General features: G+C 39.7%; 2 protein-coding genes across 3 annotated transcripts; one reads left to right on the top strand and one right to left on the bottom strand.

The window, feature by feature from the left end:
• The first annotated feature begins 4,242 nt into the window (after positions 1 to 4,242).
• LOC131015922 (B3 domain-containing protein Os04g0386900-like) lies at positions 4,243 to 6,797 on the top strand. 2 transcript variants are annotated; one of them, XM_057944433.1, is made up of 3 exons: positions 4,255 to 4,402; positions 5,950 to 6,094; positions 6,375 to 6,797. In XM_057944433.1, exons 2-3 carry the CDS (start codon positions 5,963 to 5,965, stop codon positions 6,684 to 6,686), a joined length of 444 nt encoding a protein of 147 aa, XP_057800416.1. In that variant the 5' UTR covers positions 4,255 to 4,402; positions 5,950 to 5,962; the 3' UTR covers positions 6,687 to 6,797. The 2 variants fall into 2 exon arrangements, with proteins under 2 accessions (XP_057800417.1, XP_057800416.1); XM_057944434.1 differs by lacking the exon at positions 5,950 to 6,094 and having other exon boundaries at positions 4,243 to 4,402.
• A 14,888-nt stretch (positions 6,798 to 21,685) lies between these two features.
• On the bottom strand, positions 21,686 to 24,217 carry LOC131018847 (uncharacterized). The gene is made up of 2 exons (XM_057947546.1): positions 23,390 to 24,217; positions 21,686 to 22,735 (listed from the first exon to the last, which is right to left on the bottom strand). Exons 1-2 carry the CDS (start codon positions 24,215 to 24,217, stop codon positions 21,686 to 21,688), a joined length of 1,878 nt encoding a protein of 625 aa, XP_057803529.1.
• Between the last annotated feature and the right edge of the window lie 2,840 nt (positions 24,218 to 27,057).

The raw sequence follows: 27,057 nt of genomic DNA, 5'->3' as shown, positions 1-27,057 counted from the left end.
CGTGGAATCGGGTGATTCGGGTCCTTATATTCTTGCCCTTTAACGTTGCCCACTTTTCATTATTTCAGAAATGGATATCACCATCAGAACTTATAATACAAACCGCATTTGGACTAAGGCTATGTTTTTTTGATGGATAAATTTATCCATGGAAAATAATGGATAACACAAATTTATGCTTTAAAATGTCTCATTCTTTTTTCAATATTTGACACAAAAGAGATGCTCACCATTTTTCCTTCCTTATTTTCACTTCAATGATGGATAATATTATCACACCAACAAAAATGGTGAGGGATAATTTGGACTAGGAAGGAAACATTTAAATGCATAAATTTATGTTATCCATTATTTTCCATGGATAAATTTATCCATCAAAGTAAACGCAATCTAATTGACTAATAGCTATGATGCACGGATTCTTCAAAAATTAGCATGTACGGCGAATCGGATTATTTAGGGTGCGATTCTCTCGGATTCTTGTCGGATTCGCACCCGATTCGCCACGTGGTGTATCTTTTAAAATAATTTATAAAAATAAACCAGATTATCAAATTTCATAGGTGAAATTCACGTATCTCGTGCACGAAAGGCCTACACAAGGTTATTTTGATAATTTTATTTTCAATTATGACTTATAAATTAGACTAATAATATTTGAATCGTTATATTGTTGCTCAATTAACTTCTATAATTGAAAATGCTTAACTTTTGGGTAAAATAAAATGTAAATTACATATAATTAATTTAAGAAAATTTAAATTGTATATATTTTATAAGCATTATATCATAAAATTTTAATAATTAGATGTATCATTGCCGAATCGCACCCTATAATTTTTAAAAACCTGTATTCCCGTACTCGTATCATATCGCCCCCGCATCCGCACCTCCGTACCTATGCAACATAGACTAATAGCCAAATAGGGTTTAATGCATGAGTGATATTAAAAGGTCACATTGTGGTCACCCATAAATTATTTAAATATAAATATATTTATTTATATAACTTGTTTTTTAAAATAAAAATAAGATCTAATTATTTTATTGTATTCTCTATATTGTAGTTACTTTTTATAGTTTTTTTGTACCTTTTTTATTTTTAAAAAAATAATTAAAAATAAAATTGTAAAAAAAAATTTAAAAAATAAGTACTCACAATATAGATAATATAATAAAATAATGAAATTCTATTTTTATTTAAAAAAAATTAAAAAAAAAAAAAAAAGTTCCCTATTAAATTAGTTTGTAGGCAGCCAAAATGTGGCTTGATAGATTTATTGTTACTATTTACATCTAGGCTGCTCTAATAATGAGACTATTTTGATTGTTTAATTCTTAATTTAAAATTAAAATTTAAGTTTGGAGGATGCTCCAATAATGAGGCTATTTTGATTGTTTATTCTTAATTTAAAATTAAAATTTAAGTTCGGAGAGGAATCGATGATCGGAGTGGAATCCCTTTTCTTTTAATTTTTATTTTGTTTTATACTAAAGCCAAATGTCAGAGGGTTTTTTTCATTTTATTTTATACTAAAGCCAAAAAAGTGCATGGTGCATGTTATGTTTGTGTTTTTCTTGTGTAATGCACACTTCTCACATTTTAAAATTTGTAACTTTTTTTAAATTAGAATAGTTACCTAATATATAATCAAATAAGCAACTCGCACGCAGATATGATCTCTACACGATGAAAAAACAACTGCATGCAAGCGAAATACTATACACACAAAGATGGGAACAATACCACACAAAAGGGAAAAAACTGCCCGCACACAAGCGGGATTTGAAGGAGAGTCTTTGGGTGCCCCAACTTTGCCACTTGAGCTAGGCCTCATCGGCTAAAATTGTAACTTTAAGTACACAGATCTTGTTATTTATATAATGAATATATTAAATTATACTACCCCCTCTGCTCCACAAAGAGTGTGTGGGTGGAGTGGAGAGCACAGATTTTAATAAAAAAAATTGAAAGATGTAATTTTAGTTTTTAAAGGGTAGTATTGAGCCCACCAAATTGTAAATTAAAGGGTGAGTATTTTGTAAATATTGAGTGTGAATGAAGTTTAAAGTATAAAAAGATTTCTAAAAAAAGAAACACACAATCTTTGTAGACGGATTGAAAATATTAATAAACATGTAACACCCCAAATATTTATATTTATTATATAAGTTTAATTATTAATTTTTTTTCTTGTACAATTTATTATTTTTAGATAATTACATGATATATATAGATAAGCACCATTAATTTTTTATTATTATTATTATTATTATTATTATTATTATTATTAGTATTATATTATTATTATTTATTTATTATTATTATTATTAGAACTAGAAACTCTTTAATCATCTTTATTCTTTAATCCTAGGAGATATACATAGAATATAATTTTATACTTATCAAAAATTCCTCATAACTAGTATAAATAGAGGCACAAATATTATTTCAAGAAACCCATACGCAGAGAAACCGAATCAAGCAATCATAATCGTTTAAGTTATCGTAGGATCTTCTATTGAAGTGTTGTACTATTTAATTAGGTGCGGGTGCAACTAGGATCCTCAATCCGATTTTGATTTATTAGCTTCGAGATTTAAGGTGAGGGATTTTACGCTTATTCATATGGTTATATATGTTTTGTTATCACGTTTGATTACTTGTTTACGTGCATCTTATGACTATGTGTGTTATGTATGATCATGAGACCTAAGCCATTGATCTACGATGTTAGTTCGATCATGAGACCTAAGCCATTGATCTATGAATGTTATGTGTGATCATGGGACCTAAGCCAGGATTGATCTATGTTTGTTATGTGCGATCATGGGACCTAAGCCATTGATCTATGATGTTATGTGCGATCATGAGACCTAAGCCATTGATCTATGTTGATAAGTTGATCGCGGGATCTAAGTATGTGTTTGGTCATGGGATTAAGCTATCGACTCAAACTATGATTATGTTTGTCAAGGGTGCCTCCGGTCTCCCTTGGCGTATGTTTGCAAGTATGATAATGTGATTTGATTACGTATGTGACGTATGTGGATATTTATTATGTTCCTTACTGAGTATATTTTCAATATGCTCACCCCTTATCTTTTCAGTTTTGCAGTTCTGGAGTTGAGGCGCCCATGAAGTCGAGAATGACTAGAGATTTAGTAATTCTATAGAAGTTTGAGTTGAATTTAAATTGGTTTAAACTTTTATAATTCAAGAAATTTTATTTTATCTATTAGTTTTTCAAAGATTTTATATTGAAAAGTTTATGAAAATTGGGGTGTTACAAAACACACAATCTTTGTGGACGGAATAAGTAAGATAATTCCCTTCGTCCACCAATTCATGTTCTACTTTCCCTTTTTGGTAGTCCCTACCCATTTACAGTAACTATTTTATACATTTTTTAATTGGTGGGTCCCAATAAACAATACAATTTTTCTCCATTCAACTAATAAACAATACATTTTCGTGGGTCCCTTTCTCCATTCAACTAAACAATACACTTTTTCTTAAAATTCGTGTTTCCTTCCCTAGGTCATGAATTAGTGTACGGAGGGAGTATATAGTATGTTAGAAGAATAAATTTCTTTGATAATGTGTGATTTTTATGAAGCATTTCTCACAAATATGTATATACATAAATAATTTTTTTTATGAAAGTGTTTAGTCTTTATTTCCTAAGTCGTTTTATTAGTATTACACCTACAATTTTTATTATCAAAGTTAAACTTTAATTTATAACACTAATAACATAAACATACAGATTGTTAGAAGTTTCCTCTAAAATAAAATTCGGCACTCATGAACTATTGTAGTTTCTCGCACATCACATTTAGAACACTTTATAATTATCAATTTAATCTAATGATATTTAACTCTATCTTTTTAATATTTAAAATATGTATAACTTTATCTGTTTTTAGTATGAATAATAATAATAACAATAATTATAATTAATTGACTTGTTATTTAATTATGATGATATAATGTTTATTATGGTTTAAGAAAAAAAATAAAAATAAAAGCGATATAAATAAATGAAGAAGTTCAAAATTTAAATACTGTAATTTTCTAAACTTAAACATGCACAACACAAGCTACAATACTAAATAGTAAAAGTTTGGCAAAGCAATTTGATAATCAATGGCACAAATTGAGGAAACAAATTAATGCACTTGTCATTGTGCTACCGTCGACCGATGGAATAAATGGGCGGGAAAGTGATTTGGTTAAATGGTTGTGATTTTATATATTCCTTGTCAATTGATACAGCTGATGGACCATTGGGTATTGTCCAGCTAAAGTGAGTCTATACAGCTTTTTTCCGGTGAGAGAAGAACAAGAACATCATCACACCAGAAGATGTCGTCTCGCCCAACTGCTGTCAAGGAGGAGGTAACACTAACTTTGCATCCAATTTCTTTTACTCCAGATTTTAGGTATATGACTGGATCTGATGTTAGCGGTTATTCAACTTCTCTCGTTTTTCATTTTTTCTTTTTTCACCTAAGAATTTGTGGAAATGGGGATAAAGATCTAGAACTTGTTATGTGGCCTCAAATAACTACGTTGCCATGCAATGCTTGCTAAGCTTAGTGAAAAAATGGATAGTGTCGTTGGAATTAGGAACTAGTAGCTAAAGTTTATTGTTTTGAGATCATAGGGCTCTTAATTTCAGTCTGGACTTGTATGTTTCAGATGATTAGGAACACTTCTTTTTTAAAATAAAGTATATTGGAGTTGGAAACAGAAATCAAATTCGATTTATGATAGACTTACACCATCAGTGTATACAGATCTAAATTACTAGACCTAATTGATTTGTAATTGTGAGGTGGCTTGAACCAAAATGCATGAGTTTCTCATTCTCTAAACCAAAAACCATCGTCTTGTTCGAACCTATACGTACCAAATGGGAAATGCAGGGAGATGAAAAGGTAGCATCCACTATCTTGCTAGTCTAGCTTTTGGCAAAAGTTACTTGTAGAATTTGATTATCTAATAGAACTTGTAGTTATCTTTTCATGGTGTAAATGGCTACGAGACTCCAAGAAAAAGTAAAAAACGTATGCAATATATTGAACGACTGTACTAGCGCAACGAATACGAATGATGTAGTGCAAATTCGTAGAATCTGCTTGCTTGACCACCCTTCAATATTTTTATCATAACTTCTTCAATTCAACTCCAAATAATGAACGGCTGGTTGCATTGGAAAGCCAGGTCAGATACCTTTCCATCAAGATATTGTGGAGCTTCAGATTCCAAGTAACCGAAAAGTTATGGACGTTTCAATCAGCACAAAAACTGAAGTGTCTTTTTTTAATGTTGCTAAGTCTTTGCATTTATGAGTTTATTTATGTTTGCAGCCTATAAATAGCCTATCTTATGTAAGGAACTATCAGACTTGAGTATTTGATAATTTGATTTGAGTTCTCAATTTCTACTTCTTTTCAACTTGGAAGTTGAATTAAGCATTCTGTCTTAGTTCATACCTTTCTCTTGTTTCTACTCTCATCATTTGGTGCACAACGAATACGTAATCAGAATTGATAACCAACAAACTCAAGATAGCAAAGAACGTAGATACTCAAGGTATGTCGTAAATTGCTAGACAGAGAGAAATCTCAATTTTAAGAACTATCCCAATTCCACCGTGTGTAGAAATCCCCATCAAAGTGTTTACATAGTATGCAATTTGAAGGAATTGCAAACCAGTCCTCAAAGAAATAAAAATTAACAAAAGTAAAGATTTGAAATAAAAGCTCATAAACATAATTAACATTGGTTTCTATCAAGCTTCTCCAAGAGCTCTTTGGTCCACATCAGATTGAGTTCTAGCCAATGTGTTATTTGTCATTTTAAGTTGGATGAAGATTCTGAAAAGAAATATTGTAGTCTTGTTATGTCAATAGATGATTGAATTTTAGAACTATGTTTAGATTTGCCGAATGAATGAAGGAAAATACGGGCGGTGGAGTCATCTCAAGTTCTGCAGAAGTTGATGGACTTCGTTGCCTCTCGGGAGATAAGCCGTTCTTTGATGTTATTCTGTCAAAGTCACATATTGACCCCCCTCATTGTCTGGTACTTGTTCTCCTTGTTTTGCATTATATTCTATTTCTCATATATAGGTTTTTTAATAAACTATTTCTCATATATTGTTGACATACAACATTCATCCTTTTTGATCTTGGACATATTTACATAAAATTCATCCAATTGGATGGTGTATGACTGCTGAGTTTTGTTGGTCTATCATCAGATGCATGCGTATCTTGATATATAGGAAGCTTTTCAGTTTGTTATTGGCAGTTGCTAGATGATCAAATCTACAGAAATGAATGAATTGATGATGTTTTTGCAGCGTGTGCCAACACATATTCTTCCAAGTCTTCCTAGTGTTGCTGTGCCTTTGGTTCTGAGACATGGTGATAAAGAGTGGCGGACACTGTACAATGGAGGCTGCAGGAGGCCGAGGATTGAGTATGCGGGTTGGAAAAGCTTTGTGGTTGATAACAACCTCAAAGTTGGAGATGCTTGCGTGTTCGAGGTGCTGGAATCTAGCACTGAGATTCTGAGGCTGAGAGTCCTCATCCTGAGGAACACCATGTATCTGCCTCCTCAACTACTGCCATCTGATGGGAGGACTCCAGAGACAGCGATAGAGATTCCCTAGATTATGTATTCACCTCTTTTCGTGTTTTTGTTTAGAGATTTCTGTACTCATTAACTCGTCTCTGTTTTCTGCTAACCTCTTAATCAAGCTAGCACCTTTTGGTAAGGTGAATTTTGAGGGTGTTTCGCTAAGCTTATTTTAAAGAGCTTATAAGATGTAAATTTTAAGAATTTATAAGTTGTCAAAATTGTTTGGATAATTATGGTTATAAGTTAGAGACAGAATTTTTTTGCTAGAGAGAGAAAAGATGATCTTGAATGATATATGATAAAAATAATAAATTATAGTTGAAAAATATTTGTAAATTATTGTTGCATATTAGATTATAAAAAAATAAGTTAGGGTAGAAGAATTTATTTTTTGGAGAGCTTATAAGCTCTTTTGAACTTATTTTTGGAGTTTATAAGCTATTTAAGAGCTTATTTTGTCAAACATTTTGAAGGGGCTTATATATAAGCTGTTTTGAGGAACTTATAAACTCAGCCAAACACCCACTTAATATGCAGGCATAATCACGTTCATCATCATCAAACTGCATCTTCTACTGCCCCATCACAGCACAGTGCCGCGAGCCAATGCACTCAACTGTAATAACAAAGGAATATACGAACAAGGAAACTCATTCATAATCTACCAACTTTTTTCTTTTGGGAGAATTGCATGAAAATATACAAACTTTGCTAAAAATTCATATTTAACGCGAAGTTGAGATTTTATAATTAAATTCACCAATTTAATAAATTGTTCAATTTTGACACCGATTACATTTCCGACGACCAGATAAAATGACGTGATGCCTACGTGTCAAACAACTTATCCCGCGTGGAAAATAAAACGACTGCATTTTGTTAGTTAGAGCGAAACAAAACGGCCGTTTTAGACATAACAAAACGACGACGTTCTGTTAATTGGATTAAAATTAGGGTAATTCAGCATTTTTTTATTAGATATTGTTTCTTATTTCTTCATGCAACATTTCATCTCCCCTTTTTTTTTCTTCCAGCTATCTCCGCCGATCACCCCTATAGTTGTTCTCCCATATGTTGCCATCGATTTACTTTGCTCACGGTGAGTGTTGGAGAGGCGCTCGAAGTGGCGGCTCGTTGTGGGATAATGGCAACGGACATGTATGTTTCAAATTCTCTCTTCTCCCTCATAACTGGAGGGGAGAATCGAGCTCATAATGCTTCTAACCTCTCGATGCTTATAACAATAGAACATTCGATCGGGATTTTTCAGAGTTCTCGAGGTCTCCACCTTCGCAGGTTTGCTGCATATAATCCCGTCGCCTTTGGATTCAAATGAAAACGACGCGGAAGAAGATGACATGTCGAATAAGCTAGGTTTTTAACAATCTCATCGCCTTTGAATATCTGAAATTCGTGTTTCTTGAAGAGGGCTTGAGAGATCGAATGTGAATTAAGAAATTAGGGTTCATGTGATTAGTTACAAAGAATCATAAAACGACACTATTTCATGTCATTGAAAACGACAACGTTTTGTTATTTTACCGGCGAACTAAAAGGAGTGTGCCGACGAGCCACGTAGGATCCACATCATTTTAAAATTTGAGGAAATGAAATCGGGGTTAAAAGTGAACAACTTATTAATTTGTAGTATTTAATTATAAAATCCAAACTTCACGTCAAATATGAATTTTTAGCAAAATTTGTGTATTTACATGCAATTTTTCCTTTTCTTTTCGAGGGTATAATCTAGAGAATTAATTAAAGATGCTTTTTTAAGTTTTTAAAATATTTTTTCTTTTTTCAAATCAAATTGAGTAGATAACGATTATATTTCTACTGTCCATAAAAAAGAGTCTCCTTTGAAAGTGGACATGAATTTTAATAAAGTTATTAAAGTTTTTATATATATAATAAAAGTATACTTTGTAGGAGTAGAGTTAGTACAAAAAAGTACTCACTCCTTTCCAATAATAAAGACATACTCCATCTGTTCCAACTTAAATGGTGGCACCTCCTTTCGGCACAGAATTAATGAGAATAAGAGCATCCGCATTGGGACCTCCTTGATAGCCTCCTTGATAGCCTACTTGATAGTGTTTGTGTTATTGAGTAGGTAGTGCTGCATTGGGGTTCCTTGATAGCCTACTTGATAATATTAGTTTTGATTTTATGTTTTTCATTTAAATTTAATTGCTCAAATTTAAATAACACAATTTATTACAAATTTAAATTGCATTAATTATAAAATCCTAAATATTACATAAAACTTTAATAAAATAAAAACAATTCCTAAAAATTAACTACTCTGGCCCTAGAGGTCCGAAACGTGCCCAAAGGTGCTCAGTCAAATCATATCGGAGCTGAGCATGTAGTTGTCTATCTCGGAGAAGGCTATCCCTTCGCACATATTCCTCGAAGGCCACCGGTGTTTGTCCAGCACTCTCCGTCGAACCACTGCTAGACGCCCCGTCATCATCTCTCCAGTTGGCAGCCGCTTCACCTTCGTGCTCCACAATCATGTTGTGGAGAATGATGCAACACAACATGATGTCCTTCAAGTGCTCTACGTACCAATTGCGCGCCGGACTTCGAATGATTCCCCACCGAGCTTGAAGGACTCCGAAGGCGCGTTCCACATCCTTCCGTGCCGATTCTTGCATCTTCTTGAACCTTGCCTCCTTCGGATTGGTTGCCATTGATGGACTCTTCACGAAGCAACGCCACTCCGGATATATGCCGTCACACAAATAGTAGCCCATCCGGTATTCGCGCTGGTTGGCATGAAAGACCACCGGCGCCGCAGTTCCTCCTAACACGTCGGAGAAGAGAGGAGACTGATTCAGCACATTGATGTCGTTGTTTGAACCAGCGACACCGAAGAAGGCGGTGCCAAATCCACAAATCGAATATGATATTTTGCAAGAAAAATTGTAGGAGGAAGAAGGAATGAGTTGTGATGAATGAAAGTGAGTTGTGATGAATGTATTGTAGGTGAATGAGTTTGTAGGGAGAAGTATTATTTATAGAGAGAAAAGAAGATAAAAAAAAAAAAAAGGAAAATGGAAGAAAGCCGTTGAAAGAGCCGTTGGGAAGAAAAAAAACAAAAAACAAAAAACAAAAAATTGCAAAACGGTCGAAATTCGAATTTAAAATATTTTTTTTTATGACTGGCGCGTGCAGAGCACGCGCCTACTCGAGGATACTCGATAACTCGAGTACTCCTCGAGGTCCTCCACGCTGCATCGCCCTCCTCGAAGCCAGCCTCCTCCTCGAGTACCCCATCGAGGACCCGCGATGCGGGTGCTCTAAGATTATAGTGTAAAATTATGTAAAGGTGAGTGAAGCCATATTATTTGTAGTGTAAAATTATTATCAAAAATAGTAACGCACCATTTTAATTGAAACGGTTCAAAAAGGAATACGCACCATTTAAGTTGGAACAAAGAGAGTATTTCTTTTGGGCACGAGAATTTAAAAGAGTTAGATTAGATAATAAAGTATTTTGGCCCATTTGTTTAGTGTATTTAATTAAATGAGTTTAGTGGACCACTTTATTTTGTCTTTATTTTTAACTTTAAATTAAAATTAACTAAATTTCAAAAGTTTAATGTTGCAAATTAATTAAACAGAATTCATTTCGAATTAATGCTGCAAGTTAATTCAACAAAATTAGTGTTGCAAATTAATTCAACATAACTCAACATCTAGCTTCAAAAAAAACATAACTCAACATCTCTAAATAAATTAATGTTGCAAATGAATTTAGCTTTAATTAAGTCAACATTTCGAATTCAACATATTTCCAATTCTCTCTCCTCTCATTTCTCACTCTTCCACCTTTCTGCAGCGGTGGCAGTCGTCTTTCTACAAGATCGAAAAGCAGTACTATACCTACAATTACTAGCATTGATTCCCTCTGATTTCAGTTCAATTAACCGGCTTCGCCAGCGGCGGTTGCTGCCGCTGTGAAAATGGTCGGATAAGGTTGGAGTAACCATGGCTATTGGTAGGTAGGAGAAATAAGTTTGAATATCGCCTTAATTAATTCACTATTTTAATGTTAATTTTAGCCTAAAATAGAAATGTGTTTTAAATAATGGGACAGTCCAAAAAGGAAAGTGATGGAGAGAGTATAATAAAAGTAGATTACTAATTAAAAATTTGAATAAAAATACAATTTATAATTAAATATAGAGGAGCAGATATGATGTGATGTTTAAAAAAAGAAATAATATTATTTTTCGTGGACAAAAAAGGGTATGTAACACTCAGATAAAGTATAATAACAATCTGGATTGCGATGATGTTTGCATCTTCGAGTGGTCATCCTTGGGAATACGGAGTATTTATGTAATATCACGTACTTTTAAGTACGATTTCAAATTTAAAAATTATAATAATTGTAATTTTTGCATATTAAGTTACTCCATCCGTCCACAAATATTTGTTTATTACTATTTTCGTTCGTTCATAAAGATTGTGTGTTTTTCTTTTTTAGAGACTCACTTTATACGTTAAACCTCATTCATACTCAATATTTACAAAATATCCACCATTTGCTTTTATATTTTGGTGGGTCCAATATTACCCTTCAATACTAAAATCACATCTTCAAACTATTTTATTAAAATTTGTGCCCTCCACTCCATCAGACACTCTTTGTGGACGGATGAAGTATTATTTATTTATTTTACTATGATTATCTAATAAAATTATTTCAATGTTTTAAATTAAGAGATCTATAAAAGAGATACATAACTTATGATTTAATATTCAGTCATGTATTAGTGGCCTGATATTTACAGATGATTGGTTAAACCAATATTTCCAATTTTTCAATTAAACTGATGTCATAATTTGTGTTTATTTTAATTACTACGATGGAGTTATAACTTGAGTTTCTAATGATTAATACTCCCTCCGTCCACTAATTAAAGGCCTATATGAAAAAACACGGGTTTTAAGAAAATGTGTATTTTTATTAGTTGAGTGGAGAAAGGGTCCCACTTTTTTGTAAAGAATCTTTGACTTTTTTGATTAAATAATGAATAAAAACTTACCAAAAATAGATAGGCCTTGTTTTTGTGGACGGACCAAAAAGGTAAGTAAGCCTTGAATTGGTGGACGGAGGGAGTAGTTTTTTTTTTTAAATTCACTTTCTGCATGTTCATTTTATTATAAGTCATGAAATAATTTCAACTTTATACAAAAATATTTAGATCACAATAAATTATCACATCATACTTTATCCCCACAACCCCCTTAGACTAGGTCATTAACGTGTATTGGTGGCCTCCCGTCAATTCGTGGATTAAAGCTAATACCGATGGCTCTACTGCCGGGTCTCCTAGTGCCATTGCTGTAGGTGCAGTCTTTAGGGACAAGTGGTCTCATGTTCATGGATGTTTTCACATAAAAGCAGGCACTGGCTTTGTCTTTGAGGCGGAGCTTATCATGATCACTACTGCGATTTCTATTGCGCATTCGCGTGGTTGGACCCAGCTTTGGTATGAGGCTAATTCTACCTATGTTGTCACTTTGCTTGAGACTAGATCTTGCGATGTTCTTTGGCATTTCATGGCGACTTGGAAACGTGCGCTTACTCCTCTTCGGGATTTCCAACTCCGCGTTTCTCACATTTATAGAGAAGGCAACATGGGCTGTCGATATCATGGCCAATAATTCTTGGGAGTAAGGGTGATGGCCGTTTGCCATCGAGCCCATTAAGCAAGTTGTGGCTTTAGACATGGCTTATCATAGTTTCATTTGCTTCAAATGAATTTTCTTCTTCTTCTAGTTGGGCGGTTCTGGTGCTCGTCGGTAAGCTTTAGCTGTGTCTCGCCTGGTGTGGTTTTCTGCATGGTTCGAGCAGATGTCGTATTTTTTTTAGTCTTTTTGGGGTCTTTTTCAAACACCTTGCTGCAGGCGGCTTTTTTGGGAGTTTGGTTCTGCATGGCATCAAGCATGGTGTCGCTTGCCCTCGCCTCTTTGTTGGTTGTTTAGGTTGGGGTCATGTTGGCTTGTTGTGGGGCGTCATTCAGATCCTTTTTCAGTTGTCGGGTGCGCTCGCAATTGGGGTTCGGATGATCGGGTCCTGTTGGAAGCTCTGCGGTGGATAAGAGTTCCCATCTCTTCTCCATCGGCGTTGAGATCTTTCCTTTCTTGCATGTTTCCGTCATTGATGAGCCGATTGAGTTTTCCCTTGCCCCATGCTCGAGGTTTTCGTAGGTTTTTACTCGGGTTCCTGTTGCCCGGTTGTTCCTCTTTGTGCACGTGGGTGACCGGGGATGCTTGGGGGCGATGGTTAGACCGGGGCTTCCGAAGTATCTCCACATTCCCGTTGTTGATGTCTTTTTGTTGGGTTTGTTACTTAGACGAGTGCTCTTTTCCCTCTAGGTTCTCGTTAAAGAGGTTTTAACGAGACTTGACCCTTAGTCTGCTTTCATGTGCTTTCAAGGGTGTTTAGGTTTTTCTTTTTATATATAATCGCAATTACATCATATTTATCAATGACCTTCATCAACCCAATTTTTTAATAAAAAAAAAATCATTTATCTTTCTTTCACATATACAATTTATACTTTAATTAAATTTTACAATTTTTATACTTTATTAATGACCTAGTCCAACTTAAATATTTTTCCTTTTTCTATTATTATTTAGGATTGATTGCACCAAATATCACCAACTTTGCCCGAATTTCATTTTTCCCATGATTTTTAAAAAAAATCATTTTTTTTTATCACAGATTGAATAAGTTGTTCATTTTTCCCATGATTTTTTGCTTCGGTGACCGAAAAATTGACATGGTGTTGATGTGAATTTGGGATTACACATAATATTGATGTGGAATATATATTAATTTAAAATTACTCAAATAACAAAATCACACAAAAGCCCTAATATCACTTGAATTAGAAAAACATCGTTGTCTTCTTCTTCACCAAAAATCGACTGCCTTCTTCTCATCCATCCCAATCTCGCCGCCATCCATCTTGCCGGCCACCACCCATCATGCTGTCGGGGCGCTGTGGGCCGTCGACTGCCGCCTCTCTTCCATCGCGCCGTCAGCCATTGGTTGAAATCGTTGCCAGCCCCGTGTCATCCACGCTACGCCTGTACCGCTGCACGCCGCCCCTCTTCTTCACACCGCGGCGTCGCCATCGCCGTCTCCTACGGGATGGTTGTCTGCTATCACCGCTGTCTGCTACTAACCAACATCGTCGTCTGGTCTTAAAGTCCCGCCCTCGGCCGCCTGCTATCGCCGCCCTGCTACTAATCAGCGCCGCCGCTGCCCCCTACGAATTCCACCACCACCATCATCTAGCTGTGTGTTCATTTAGCTATGTTTAAGAATGTGGCAGCTTTGTTGTAACTTACAAAAATGATGGAGTAGTTGTTTTTTGTTTAGACTTGATCATATGCACAATAAAGCTGTTATTCTTTAGCAATTTGATGTAATTCTAAGTGATAAGAACATGTATTCTATAAGTTTTTGCCAATAACCGAAGAGTTCAAGATGTTTAAGAGTTAGGACCATTGAAATTGTCAGCGGGATATAGAAATCCCCATTACTATTACTATAGATAAGTTATTCAGCAAGCTATGGATACACATTGTTTGTTTTGTTTTAGGGATTTCATGTGGGTGATGCAGCCTAGACAAAGGGGTAGACCAAGAGGTGGAAGACCTAGAGGTGCTGGAAGGTTTGGAAATACAAGTGATCGAGCATCAACCACAAAAGAGTTACCAACTCAAGAAAGCCAAGCGAAGTAGTTGTGGAAGTAATGTTATTAGAGAAACTAATGTAATTAAGGCTTGGATGAAATTTTGATTGAGCTACTGATAATACTCTTTTTGATTGAGCTACTTTGTAAACTCGAATATCAAGACTTTCATGATATTTTATTGCTTCTGGATGATTGCTCCTGTATAATTTTACTTTGAAGAATGGATTTATGGGATTCTGGGTGCGTGGGTGGGTGAAGAATGAAAAAAAAACACTTAGTAAGGTAGAGAGGAATTCAGGGAAGAATGAAAAATTATGGGAAAAAATGGAATTCGGGCAAAGTTCGTGATTTTTTGGTGTAATAAAAAACGCAACTTTTTCAATTGCCGGAGTGGAACGTGTGTGGCATGTGGCGACGAGCCATATCAGTGCCACGTCATCTTCGATCTTAGGGGAGCAAAAAATTGTGGGAAAAATGAACAACTAATTCAATCTGTGATAAAAAATGAAAATTTTTAAAATTATGAGAAAAATGGAATTCGGGCAAAGTTGGTGATATTTGGTGCAATTAACCCTATTATTTATCATTTTTTTAGTTATATAATGCTAAATGGCATCTTTTTATTTGATTAAAAAATGTTATGTTAAAGGTTGGACTGCATTCTGTGGACACAACCGGTTATCGCCATTTCAATATTTTTTATCTTAAAAAAAATTGTCTCATTCTCACAACATATTGTGAGGGTTATGAATAAACAAAGCCTTACAATCATTTGACTTCCTTGTCAACACCTACATGCATACCTTACCTTTACGTTAAAATTTACATCAATACCATACTCTCCATCTCATCACCATGTTCTATTTCTACACCTTCACAATAAAAGTACATGCTACACCTATAAAATGCATGCAAACAAAATCACGCAACACACTCTTCTTAGACTACACGTAGTAGCAACCGTTGAAGCATAAGGTCGATCATCACATGCAATAAAGGAAAAAAGAAAAAGAAGAATGGATCGAGGGCAAACCGCCCATGGTCTGAACAAGACCGACCCCAATCGTGGAAGAAAAGTGTATTTTTTTGTTTGGTGCGAGAATCAGTTGATTTCTTTCCTCAATGTTATAGATGAGTTACAAGGAGTATTTATAGAATTACATTAGGGCGAAGGGTAAAAGGGTCTTTACAGGTCATTCACGTGCTCCTCATGCGGTGTACGTGAATGATTCTCTATTTTCTAACAAACTTTCCTAACTACTTTGCAGCTTTATGTTAAACCTGCGGTCGTTCCGAGCTTTTGATGCTAATTGCTTCCATTCTCTTGTCTGCGCTGACTTTATTGTGGCGAGCTTTTGTCCGTGCTGACTTTGATCGGGATGGAACTTCGTTTGCGCTGCTCTTTATATAGAGTATACTTGGGTCCTTCATGTGTGTTGTCTCTTCTAGTCTGCGCCGACTTCTATCTGCGCCGTTATATTGCTTTGACGATTGTATGACGCGACTCCGTTCCTCCAGGCCAAGTGTGCCTGGAGTCTGGGTCAATCCCTTTCTTAGTCCGCGCAGACTTGGGTCTGCGCCGCTAGGTTGATATTTCTGGAGTAAGGTGGCTGATGAGATCCTTACTCCTCATCAGCTACTCCCCCTAGTCTACGATAAGAGAATTTTGAATTTTCGTAGCTGCACTAGGCTTCTGGCACGTTCTCATCAGCACAGGGTTTTCCTTGTCTATGACGTTTCCTCATTTAATGCCTGACACCTTCACTGTTCCCCATACGTGTCCTTTCATAGCCCCTGATTCAATCTGAGCCCTCCATTCCCAACCGTCGTTTTGTGATGTAATCTGGGCCCTTCTTTTTCTGGGCCTATGTTAGCCCTAATGATTTCCCCCTCTTCCGACCTTTTAAATTCTCGTCTCTTATAAATACTTGTCGTCCTCCTCTTCCTTTCTTCTTCTTTTTCCTTTACGTTCTCTGGTGCTTCATCTTTTCTTCAATCTTCTCCTCTTTCTCACCGGTCGTCCCCTTCTTCTTCCTGCCCTCCCTGCCGTTAGGTCTGACCAGGTACCCGCTCTTTCCCTCCTCTGTTTTTTCGTAGTGTGCTCTTTTTCCCAGCGATCTTTTATTATTTCCCCTTTCCGTTTCGTACTACCTTCGTCTTTCGAAATTCCGTATCATCTATGGCTGCCGTAGGGTCTGAACTTCCCCAATCCACTTTGCCTGCTCGGTCCCAGAAGGCGATAAGGGATACTCTTCGTATCGATATCGGTGATCCGGACTACAAAATCCAGATTCAAAATCCGGCTGACCCCACTTCTGATATGCCTGATGCTCGCAGAGGCATTAATCCCGATGTCATTCCGATCTGGCTGCATCAAATCGATGCAGGGTTGCGAATCTCTCCCTCCCCCTTTTTGATCGAGTTATGTAATCTGTATGGCATTCCCTTTTTCCAACTTTCTCCTTCCTCTATCCGTCGAGCCCATTTATTGCACATAGTCTGCGCCGCTGTTTACCTCTTTTCTGAGTGTCTTTTTGTATGTTTTAGCACTCTTTTGAGCATGCTCTGTGCCTTGAAGTGTCTTCTTTTACTTGCTCGTTCGTCTTTTTGTGCTCTTGGGTGTTACTTGCAGGTTGTCTGGTTCTCGGGCGAGTTTTAGAAGTTTTGGAGGCCGTTTTGAAGAACATTGGAGCAGCCACCGTCGCCTCACGGCGGCCGCCGCCTCTGCGCCGCCCGCCGCCTGGTGGCGCCCGCCTGTTGATGATTGGAGAAGAGCTGCGAAGGGGGTAGGCGGCGGCGCCGTAGGGCGGCGGCCGCCGTACGGCAGTTACGTTTCAAGGGGTTTAAAACCCATTTTTAGGGTTTTTCTGCGGGATTCTGGTCCCAGCAGCCTCCTGAACGTTTTACACCTCTTTTGTTTAGTTTTTGGAGAGATTTTAACATCAACAACACTTGTGGAATCTTTGGATCAAAGTTTGAAGCCCCGTTTACATTCTGTTGGATTGGATTTCTAGTTCATGCTCTTTGTAAGAATCCGTTGTTCTCTCAATTGAAGATTGTTTGGTCATTGGGTTTATTTTATTGTTCTCTTATGATCTTGTTGAATGAAATGGTTTTGGATTAATTCTCTTGATGTTATTCAGTCTTGATCATTTAATTACTTCGTTGATTCATCGTTGTTGCCTACGGATTTCTCTAGTTGAGTATGATTAGGAATTTCTCCCTTATGGTGATTAAAGCTTTCTGTGAGTTGAATTTGATGCTTAATTTAGTTTCTTGCCTAGGTAATAATTAATTGTTAATGTTATTGAGTTTATGATCGTTTGGTTCAGAGTCGAGATTGAAACCCTAGTTGATTTCGTTAATGTTTAAACGCCATGTTCTTAGTTCTTATATGTGCTCTCATATGTTTTCTGCATTAGTTAATGTTTATTGCTTCCTTTCAATTACGTTTTGGTGATAGAGTGAGAAACAGTGTCAGACCCAACTACCCGATTAGAGTGTGCTAATAATTATCCTTACAGCGCCGCCCTATTCCATAAGACCCACGTTTTAAAACGAACCGGGTCCTATTACAATTTCACTTCCAAGGCTGGGGGCTACATGGCCTTTATGAATAAACTGACCTCTTTAGATAAGGATTTTCATGACAAATACTTTTTTGTCCAAACCCGACGCGACACTTGGCCAGACATCATCGGCGCTGACGCTCAGATTCAGTGGCATCGTAATAAACATCTCTCTCCCTCAAGTTCTACACGTGTTACTGATATTGAAGACATCCTTCTAAAACATTTGGCTGAAGCTCGAGATAAAAATGTTTTGATGGTGAAAGAACTAGTGACTAGGCCTTCTGTCTTGGCCGTCGCAGGCTTATTCTCCCGCTATCCTTTGTCCCGTGCGGGTATTGATTATGTTGTTGCTGTTTAATATTAGTATTTATTCTGTTCTGCATTCATATCCGCTTCTCTTAACTTATTTGATGTTCGCGTTGTTTCTTAAGATATGTTTCTGACGTGTTTTTCATGTTGGTTAATCTATGCCAGGTATGGATTCGTGGAAAACACCAGCGCACGGTGTCATCGCCAGCTTTAACTTTACTCAAACAGGAGCTGGCCAATCGGTCCCAGCTGCGCAGACCGTTGGCAGCGCCGCTCAGGCCATCGCAGAGGGGTCTTCGGCCTCTCGTCGTCCCCAGCCTAGTCCTTTTTAGCTTCGTGATGAGGAACTGGACAATGAAGGTACAGAAGAAAGCAATCCCCTGATTCAGAGGAAACGAATGGGTGCTCCGACGAAGCAACAACCCCAGCAAAAGAAGAAAAAGAGGGTCACGAGGCCGACGGCGCAGCCAGAAACCACGCAACTGATCTCAGAGGATGCTGACTCTGCTGCTCAGTTGCTTGCTTCTCCTCTTCGTCCTTTCGGTGGCGAGACGACCTCTGGGGTGGGCATCGCCCCTCATGCCCTTGGAGATCTGACCGGCGAAGAGTGTCGGTCTCAAATGATCGCCCAGATCGCTCCGGCTGACCTCCAAGTTCGGGAATCCTTGAGCCGCCAGCAAATGGCAGATGACCTTGTGCTGACGATTGAGACGGTGAACTGTTGTTATTTGTTTTATTTGCGATGATGTTTTTTTTTAGATGGATGTTCCCTTAGTTCCTTTTCTATATTGTCTGCGCAGGCCAGGGTTGAGTGTCTGGCTCTTGCTCGAAGTCTGCTCCGTGCAGAGGGCGAGGTTCAGGCCAAAGATATGGAGTTATTAGCGGCGCTGGCTCGGTGTACTCACGCCGAAGAAGAATCTCGCCATTTGCGAGAGGAGAATGAGAGGTTGATGGCTGAGAGATTGTTCGTCGACACGGAGCTGGCCCGAGTTCGGGGAGAGTTGTCACGTGTAAACCAGGAGAAAGGGAAAGAGCTCGCGGCAGTTACTCAAGATTGCTCAGAGAAGTTGGCTGCTCTCAAGAAGGAGATCGTGGCCAAGGAGAACCTGGCCTTCCAGCGTGGCACCCAGCAATATCGGCTACGCTACTTTCTTTCTTCAGAGGGTCACACATTCCTGCGCATCATGCTACTAGAGACCATTACTGCATTCGTTCGTACCCCCGAGTTGCTGAATGCTGGAGCTCCGGCGCTGCAATGGCTTGTCAAAGAGTCAACCCAGATCACCCTTAACTTGATCCAAGCTTCCCCTGAGCAAAGGGCCCTGTGTGAGAATGAGGCGATGCTGAACGACATCGACTCGGGTGCTCTTGGAGGAATTTTGGGTATCAATGCTGACTCACGACCAACTTCCGAATGGTGGTTCCCTGTCATAGACAAGGCTATTAGCTTGTTCATGACGGGCCGCGGCGCTGACCTTCCTGCTGAGCCTTTTATTAGGACGCCTTATCTGGACGAGATTTGTTCTCGTATCCGATCAGTTCGGGGTAACTACCCGGGTGGTGGGGTGTTCTATGAGCCAGCTCCCGTAGTCGTAGCGGCGCTGACATCTCCAGCGCATGAGTCAGCGCAGCGTGAACCCTCCTGTGGGGATGGTAGCGGTGATACGGATGAGGAGATGCAGATGGAGAATCCCCCAACTCCGACCCCCAATCCTTAGATTCTGAAACGTTTCTGTTTTTGATTTGAAAACTTTGTATATTCGTACTGAGATTTTTGTTAACAACAATTGGTGTAACTTGTTTGACTCTCGTATGAATCTTTTCCTTTTGATATCTTCCCCTTTTTGGTAGCTATTCATTATTTCGTATTGTGTTTTTGCAAACGTCGTGTGTTACTTATAAGCTCTCTGTTGCCATTGTGAAATGATATTTCTCGAATCGGATTACTCTTCAAATGATAACTAGGGCCGTAGTCTTGATTGATGCCCTGCACCCCTATGTTCGTTAGAGTATTTGGACCCGTGGTTTAACCATGGAAATTTCGGCTGATTACTTGGGCAAGGTGTTCATCTGCGCAGACTTGGTACCTCGGTCTGCGCAGCCTGGGGACCCGGATCATCGTCTTTTAGGCTTTGCAATTAGTGCCTCAGTCGCTACTATTGGTACCTTTATAATGCAGTTAATGCCTTAGACTCTGCAATTCACGCCTTGTATCGTGCAGTAAATGCCTTGAACCTATGCAATTTATGCCTTGAGCTTGTGCAATTTATGCCTTGAACTTATGCAGTTTATGCCTTGAACTTGTGCAATTGATGTCTTGAACTAGTGCAATTGATGTCTTGAACTTATGCAATTGATGCCTTGAACTTGTGCAATTAATGCCCTCGTCGTGCAATTTATGCCTTGAATTGTGCAATTAATGCCCTCGTCGTGCAATTTATGCCTTGAATTGTGCAATTAATACCGTCGTCGTGCAATTTATGCCTTGAATTGTGCAATTAATGCCCTCGTCGTGCAATTTATGCATTGAATTGTGCAATTAATGCCCTCGTCGTGCAATTTATGCCTTGAATTGTGCAATTAATGCCCTCGTCGTGCAATTTATTCCTTGAACTTGTCTGCGCCGTCCTCATGACCTGTGTTGCAAATTATGCTGAAGAAGAATAAAAATATAAGAAGCAAGTTCTCCCTAAAACCATAGATCTTTATTGATGATGACCATGGCCCCAGACCTCATTAAAACCCCTGTGGGGAAAAAGAGTATCTGGTCTACACAACGACCGCACATATCTGAGATTTATACATAGAATTTCTTGAGATGATTGATATTCCACGGCCTCGTAAGAGATCTCCCTTCCTGATCGGATAAGTGATAGGCTCCGCCTCTTAAGACTTCAGTGATAATATAAGGTCCCTCCCAATTAGCTTCGAATTTCCCGGTGGCCTTTAGAGCATCCGCGCGCTTGAGTACTAGGTCGCCTTTCTGGAGTCGGCGCTGCTTGACCTTCCTGTCGTATCCTGCTTTAATAATACTCTTGTACTTGGCTGCCTTGACCTGGGCTTCTCTCTTTAAGTCTATGAGGTCCAGCTCGAGTCTGCGCAGTTCTTCATTCTGCACTGGATCATATGTACAAATTCGATGTGACTCTAACCTTACTTCTGCTGGTATGACCGCGTTTGAACCATAAACTAAGGTGAACGGGGCTTTTCCTGTAGCTATTTTTGGGCTGGTGCGCAGTGCCCACAGAACCGTGTCCAATTCTTCTGCCCATCGTCCTCTGCTTCTTTCCAATATTTTCTTGATGCCTTCGCAGATAGTGCGATTAGCCAGCTCTACTTGACCATTGGCTTGGGGATGAGCCACTGAGACGAATCTTTGCTCGATGTCCATTCTTGAACAAAAATCTTCGATTTTTTGGCTAGTGAACTGGGCTCCGTTGTCTGATATTAGAACTCTGGGCACGATATCTACAACAGATGTTTTTCCAGATGAACTTTTCGATGGTGGCCTCGTCCACCCTTGTTACAGCCTCTGCTTCCACCCATTTCGAAAAATAGTCCACTGCCACTATCAAGAAACACTTTCCTCCCGGTGCCGTTGGCAGTTTGCCCACGATATCGATTCCCCATTTGTCAAAGGGATGTGCCGAGTACATTATCCCCATTTCCTCCCCTGGGATGTTGATTCTTGGCGCGTGTCTCTGGCAAGATCCACATTTCTTTACATATGCCTTGGTGTCTTTGTCGATGCCGGGCCAATAGAATCCCGCTCTGATTATTTTTCTGGTCAGGTCTTTATATCCCGCGTGGTTCCCGCAACAACCCTGATGAATTTCTCTTAGAGCAAACTCTGCCTCTTCCGATGATAAACATTTGAGGAACGGATGTGTGAAAGATCTTTTATAAAGCTGGTCGTTGATCAAGTAAAAATTCTCATATTTAGCGTACTTTGCAGTGTCTCCTTCCATTCTTTCCCCTGTTCGTAAAAAATGAATAATTGGAGTTCGCCAATCGTTCCCAACTTCGACTGCGCAGACCTGGGCTTCTGAACTTTTCTTTGGCTCAAACAGTAGTGTGACTTCATTGTTCCATGATTGCTCGACGGCACTGGCCATCCTCGCCAGAAGATCAGTTTTTCGATTTTCCTCTCGGGGTACTTGTACTATCTCCAATTCTTCAAATTGTTTCTTGATTTGCTGCATCTGATCATAATAAGCTCTCATCCTGTTGTCACGGACCTCGCATTCACCCCTCAACTGCTGGGCTACTAGTTGTGAATCGGTCTTGATTATAGCTGTGTCTGCTCTAAGCTCCCTCAAGATGTGGACGGCCCTTATTACTGCCTCATATTCTGTCTCATTATTCGACAGCTTGTCCTCGAACTTGATCGCGAACTGGTAAGCCCCATCTTCCGGTGATTCGATATATATTCCGACTCCACACCCTTCCTTGGTAACGGAGCCGTGTACCTGCGCCGTCTATGGTCCCCATAACGGCCATCTTGTGGTTTCTTGGATGAAATCAGTCAATGCTTGCGCTTTAATGGTTGTACGAGGTTCGAACGTCACATCATATTCGCCCAATTCAATGGCCCACTTTACCATCCTTCCTGCAAGGTCTGGCCTTCCCAAAATTTGCTGAAAGGGTAGCGCTGTTCTGACAATAATTTTATGTGATAAGAAGTAGGGGCGCAATTTCCTTGCCGTGATCATAATAGCATAAGCTGTTTTTTCCGCTGCGGTGGATCTAATCTCTGCCCCCTGGATGATTTTGCTCACAAAGTAAACTGGCCTCTGCAAACCCCTTTCTTCTCGGACTAGCACAGCGCTCAACGACTCTACCCCCACCGAAGTGTATAGATATAATGGTTCTCCCGGTACCGGCTTGGTCAAGATGGGTAGATCTTTGAGATAGTCCTTGAGGTCCTCAAAAGCTTGCTGGCACTCATTACTCCACTCGAACCGACTTCCTTTTCTTAGAATTTTGAAAAAATGCAGACTTCTTTCTGCTGACCTTGATATGAACCGGCTTAGTGTGGTTATCCTTCCGTTCAGTGTTTGTATTTATTTGATGTTCCGCGGCGCTGTCATGTCAAGAATAGCTCGAACTTTGTCTGCATTCACCTCTATCCCCACAAGTGTGACCTTGTATCCCAGAAATTTTCCCGACTGCACCCCGAAAGTGCATTTGGCTGGATTGAGCATGAGCTTGTGTCTTCGCACAACCGAGAATATTTCCTCCAAGTCATCCGCATGTGTACGTGCTTCAGCGCTGCGCACTAACATGTCGTCTACATAGACCGACACATTCTCTTTTAATTGATCCTTGAAAATTCTGTCCATCATCCTCTGGTACGTAGCCCCCGCGTTTTTTAGTCCAAAGGACATACTCACATATGCGAAGATCCCTGCGCAGACTGCGAATGCCGTTTTGACAACATCGTTCCTATACGTCTTGACTTGATGGTACCCTTGGTAAGCGTCCATCATTGACAAAAGTTCACATCCTGATGTAGCATCCACTAGCTGATCGATCCGTGGCAATGGGTAACAATCCTTCGGACAGGCCGCATTGAGGTCCCGGTAGTCCACGCACATCCTCCAGGTCTTAGCGTTCTTTTCCACCATAACCGCATTAGACACCCATTCCGGATATTGGACTTCCACAATATGTCCAGCCTCTAGCAACGCTTGTACCTGCTCCCGAATAGCGGCGTCCTTTTCAGCACCGAAGTGCCTCGTCTTTTGTTTCACTGGCTTAATTGTGGGGTCTACGTTCAATCGATGCTCGGCTAGCTCTCTGTCAATTCCCTTTAGGTCCGCCGTTTTGAACGCAAATACATCAGCGTTTCTGCGCAGGCAAGCTATTACCTTTCTTTGCAGCTCTGGTTCCATGTGTGCCCCGATTTTGGTAGTGAATCCCTCCTTATCCGTGAAAAGCTCAATAACCATACACGTATCATTGGTGGTGACGAGGGGGATCTTGTCATTTCCCCCCTGCAGCTCTGCGATTTCTTTCCGCTCGAGCTCTGAAGCCGTAACCATTCCAGTTTTCCCCTTCTCGCTTGTCTCTATTTGGTGTACTGACCTTTCCCTTTTTTTGTCCCGAGTATTGAGTTAACACTTGTACGTGACATTTCTTCGACACGGCTTGATCTCCCCAAACCTCTCCAATTTTGCCTCCTTCCAAGGGGAACTTCATCTTCAGGTAGAGAGTAGAAATTATTGCTTTGAAAGAGTTCAGCGCTGGTCTCCCAAAGATCATGTTGTAAGAGGGCTTTGGTGCATCGATGACTAAGAATTTGACCATTCGTGTCTTCTTTTCCCCTGATTGCCCTATCGTCATTGGCAATTCAATTGTTCCCACCGGTAGGACTGATTCCCCTGAAAATCCATAAAGAGGAGCCACCGCGGGCTCTAACTTAGCCTCTAAACCCATTGCCCGCCAGCATTCCAGATATAAGATGTTGACATCGCTGTCTGAATCGACAAAGATGCGATGTACCAGCACGTTAGCCACGTTGGCGGAAAATACCAAGACGTCGTCATGAGGATAGAATAGAGGCCTAGCATCCTTTGGTCCAAAAGATATTATCGGTTCATCGGGCGCAGTGTTGACTGTCATGACAGATTGGTCGTAGTATCCCGGTTAGATGTTGGTATATTATTTTCTCCTGTGATTATATGCACTTCTCTATCATACTGGACATGATTTACGGGGTTATGTCTGTCCTGACTGTCTCGCCTATGATCTCTTCTTTCCCTTCTTTCCTCACGTCTGTCCCTCCTATCCATGTCATCGTAACCACGGCGGTCGTCGTCACGTTTGTGCCGTTAATCGTCTCCGTCTCGCCTATGTTCATCATAGCGACGCTCTCTGTATGTGCCTCGTGGCCTTTCTATGTACTGGTTCAGGAACCCTTTCCTTGCTAAAAATTTCTAGCTGATGTTTCAAGTGTCCGCATTCGCGGGTGAGATGGCCATAACGGTTGTGATATTCACATAATAGATTATTCCTGCCTGGGGTTGGCGCTCCTGGTTGGTAGTTTTTTGGGGCTCTGAAATAATTCTCTCCCTTGATTTGGTTGAAAATTTCATCTATGTGACGATTCCATTGAGTCGGATTTTGCAGATCATCTCGGTAACCACTGCGCTCCTCTCTCCTCTCTGCCTGCGCCGTGATCAAAGGACCAATTCCGGCCTCAACGGCCATTGTTGGAATTCTTGGAGGTAATCCTCGGTAGGGGTTCCTCGTGATGTATTTTTTCCCAGTGTCTGCGCTGTCTTGCTTTTTAGGTTTGAGTTTATCGGCCTCTGCCTTTCTTGCCATTTTCGCATCTTCCAACTGAAGATACCCTGGTATTATTGTCATGATGTCCTCGAAACTGGTGGGCGGTTTGATCTGAAGTGCCTCGAAGAGTGGGCCTTGCTTTAACCCTCTAGCGAAGGCGTACCACTTGATTTGAGATTTTGCTTCTGGTATATCTAACGCGATTGTGTTGAACCGTGCCACATATTCGCGAAGCGTTTCCTCGGATTCCTGTCTGATGTCCATCAAAGAAATGGGTGTTTTCCCTATCCTCTTTGCGCTAGCGAACTGTCTCATGAACATGAGGTGAAGATCACCGTAGGACTGTATAGAGTTGCTTCTTAGGTTGTGGAACCATCACTGAGCCATACCTGACAGAGTTGTGGCGAATATCCTACATTTGATTCCCTCCTCGTACTGGTGCAGCGCGGCTAATCCCTCAAAGCGAGCCATATGTACCTCCGGGTCGGTGGTACCATCATAGTCTAGTGAGATGGGGCGGTAATTTGCCGGTAGAGGCTCCAACAATATTTCCTCTGAAAATGGACTCCTGTGGGCAGATATCACTATGGGAGTATCAGAATTGTGCCATTCTTTATCTCTTGTGAATATGGTCTCAGTCGGTCTTCGCCGATTTCTTTTGAGGAGCTCCCTCCGGGGTTCTTCAGATCTCGGCTCGTACCGGTCAGGGGATTTGTTCACCTCCGTGTTATGATCATGCTCTCTAAGTTCTGTCTCCAAACTCTTCAACTGGTCTCGGAGGAAAGATACTTTTTCCTTCAGCTTATCATTGTCTTTGTGCATTCCCAAGCTGCGCTGCGGAGTAGTCCCGCTGGTTGAATCAGTCATATCTTCGATTTGAACACTATTCGTAATGAACTTTCGCTTATTCCTGCCCCCTTCTTCTCCCCTGTTCACTCCTGTCTGCGCGGCCATCGCTGTCTCTCCTCCCCCAGCCTACGCAGGCGCAGTTGCTACTTTTTGAGCAGTTATGATTCCCTCTGGCGTGGCAGTTGGCTGAGTAATGCCCATCAAAGAGCGCATAGTTGCGTAGTTGAGCATGGCTAGCACTTGTTCAGTAATAGGGACATTGGCTGGTCCTGATGCCGGAGCAATAGTGGCAGTGGCGGGCATGACTGTTCCCATATTAGACTGTACAGAACCTGGAATCATGTTGTTGATCGTAGTGAAGCCCGACGGAGTTAGTCCAGTCAAATCAATTCCCTTAGTCGATATGTCGTTAGTGGGCTTGGTGCTTGTGTTCCCCCGACAGCTTCGAAATCCTTGCTTAGATCCTTGCAGTGCTCATGAGTTGCCATTGCAAAGTATCTGTTCACTGTGTTGCAATAAAATGAGAAATAATGAGCTAAGATTGGAAGAAATATGTCGGCGCAGGCGGGCTGCGCTGATATCACTTTACATGTAATTCCTTTTTCACGATAGATGGGCCCATAAGCGTTTCAATAATAGAGATAAGCCCCAG

This window comes from Salvia miltiorrhiza, chromosome 3 (assembly GCF_028751815.1).
Source record: "Salvia miltiorrhiza cultivar Shanhuang (shh) chromosome 3, IMPLAD_Smil_shh, whole genome shotgun sequence".
Lineage (NCBI taxonomy): Eukaryota > Viridiplantae > Streptophyta > Magnoliopsida > Lamiales > Lamiaceae > Salvia > Salvia miltiorrhiza.
The sequence above is the reverse complement of the archived record's forward strand: the minus strand, read 5'-3'. Positions and strand labels throughout refer to the sequence as shown.

Excerpts from the sequence above, each read along its gene's own strand:
- LOC131015922 (XM_057944433.1), top strand. The coding sequence starts at position 5,963 with ATGAAGGAAAATACGGGCGGTGGAGTCATCTCAAGTTCTGCAGAAGTT. Across the intron at positions 6,095-6,374 it reads TTGACCCCCCTCATTGTCTG|CGTGTGCCAACACATATTCT; the intron begins GTACTTGTTCTC and ends ATGTTTTTGCAG.
- LOC131018847 (XM_057947546.1), bottom strand. The coding sequence starts at position 24,217 with ATGGTTATTGAGCTTTTCACGGATAAGGAGGGATTCACTACCAAAATC. Across the intron at positions 22,736-23,389 it reads TCACACTTGTGGGGATAGAG|GTACACGGCTCCGTTACCAA; the intron begins GTGAATGCAGAC and ends TAGACGGCGCAG.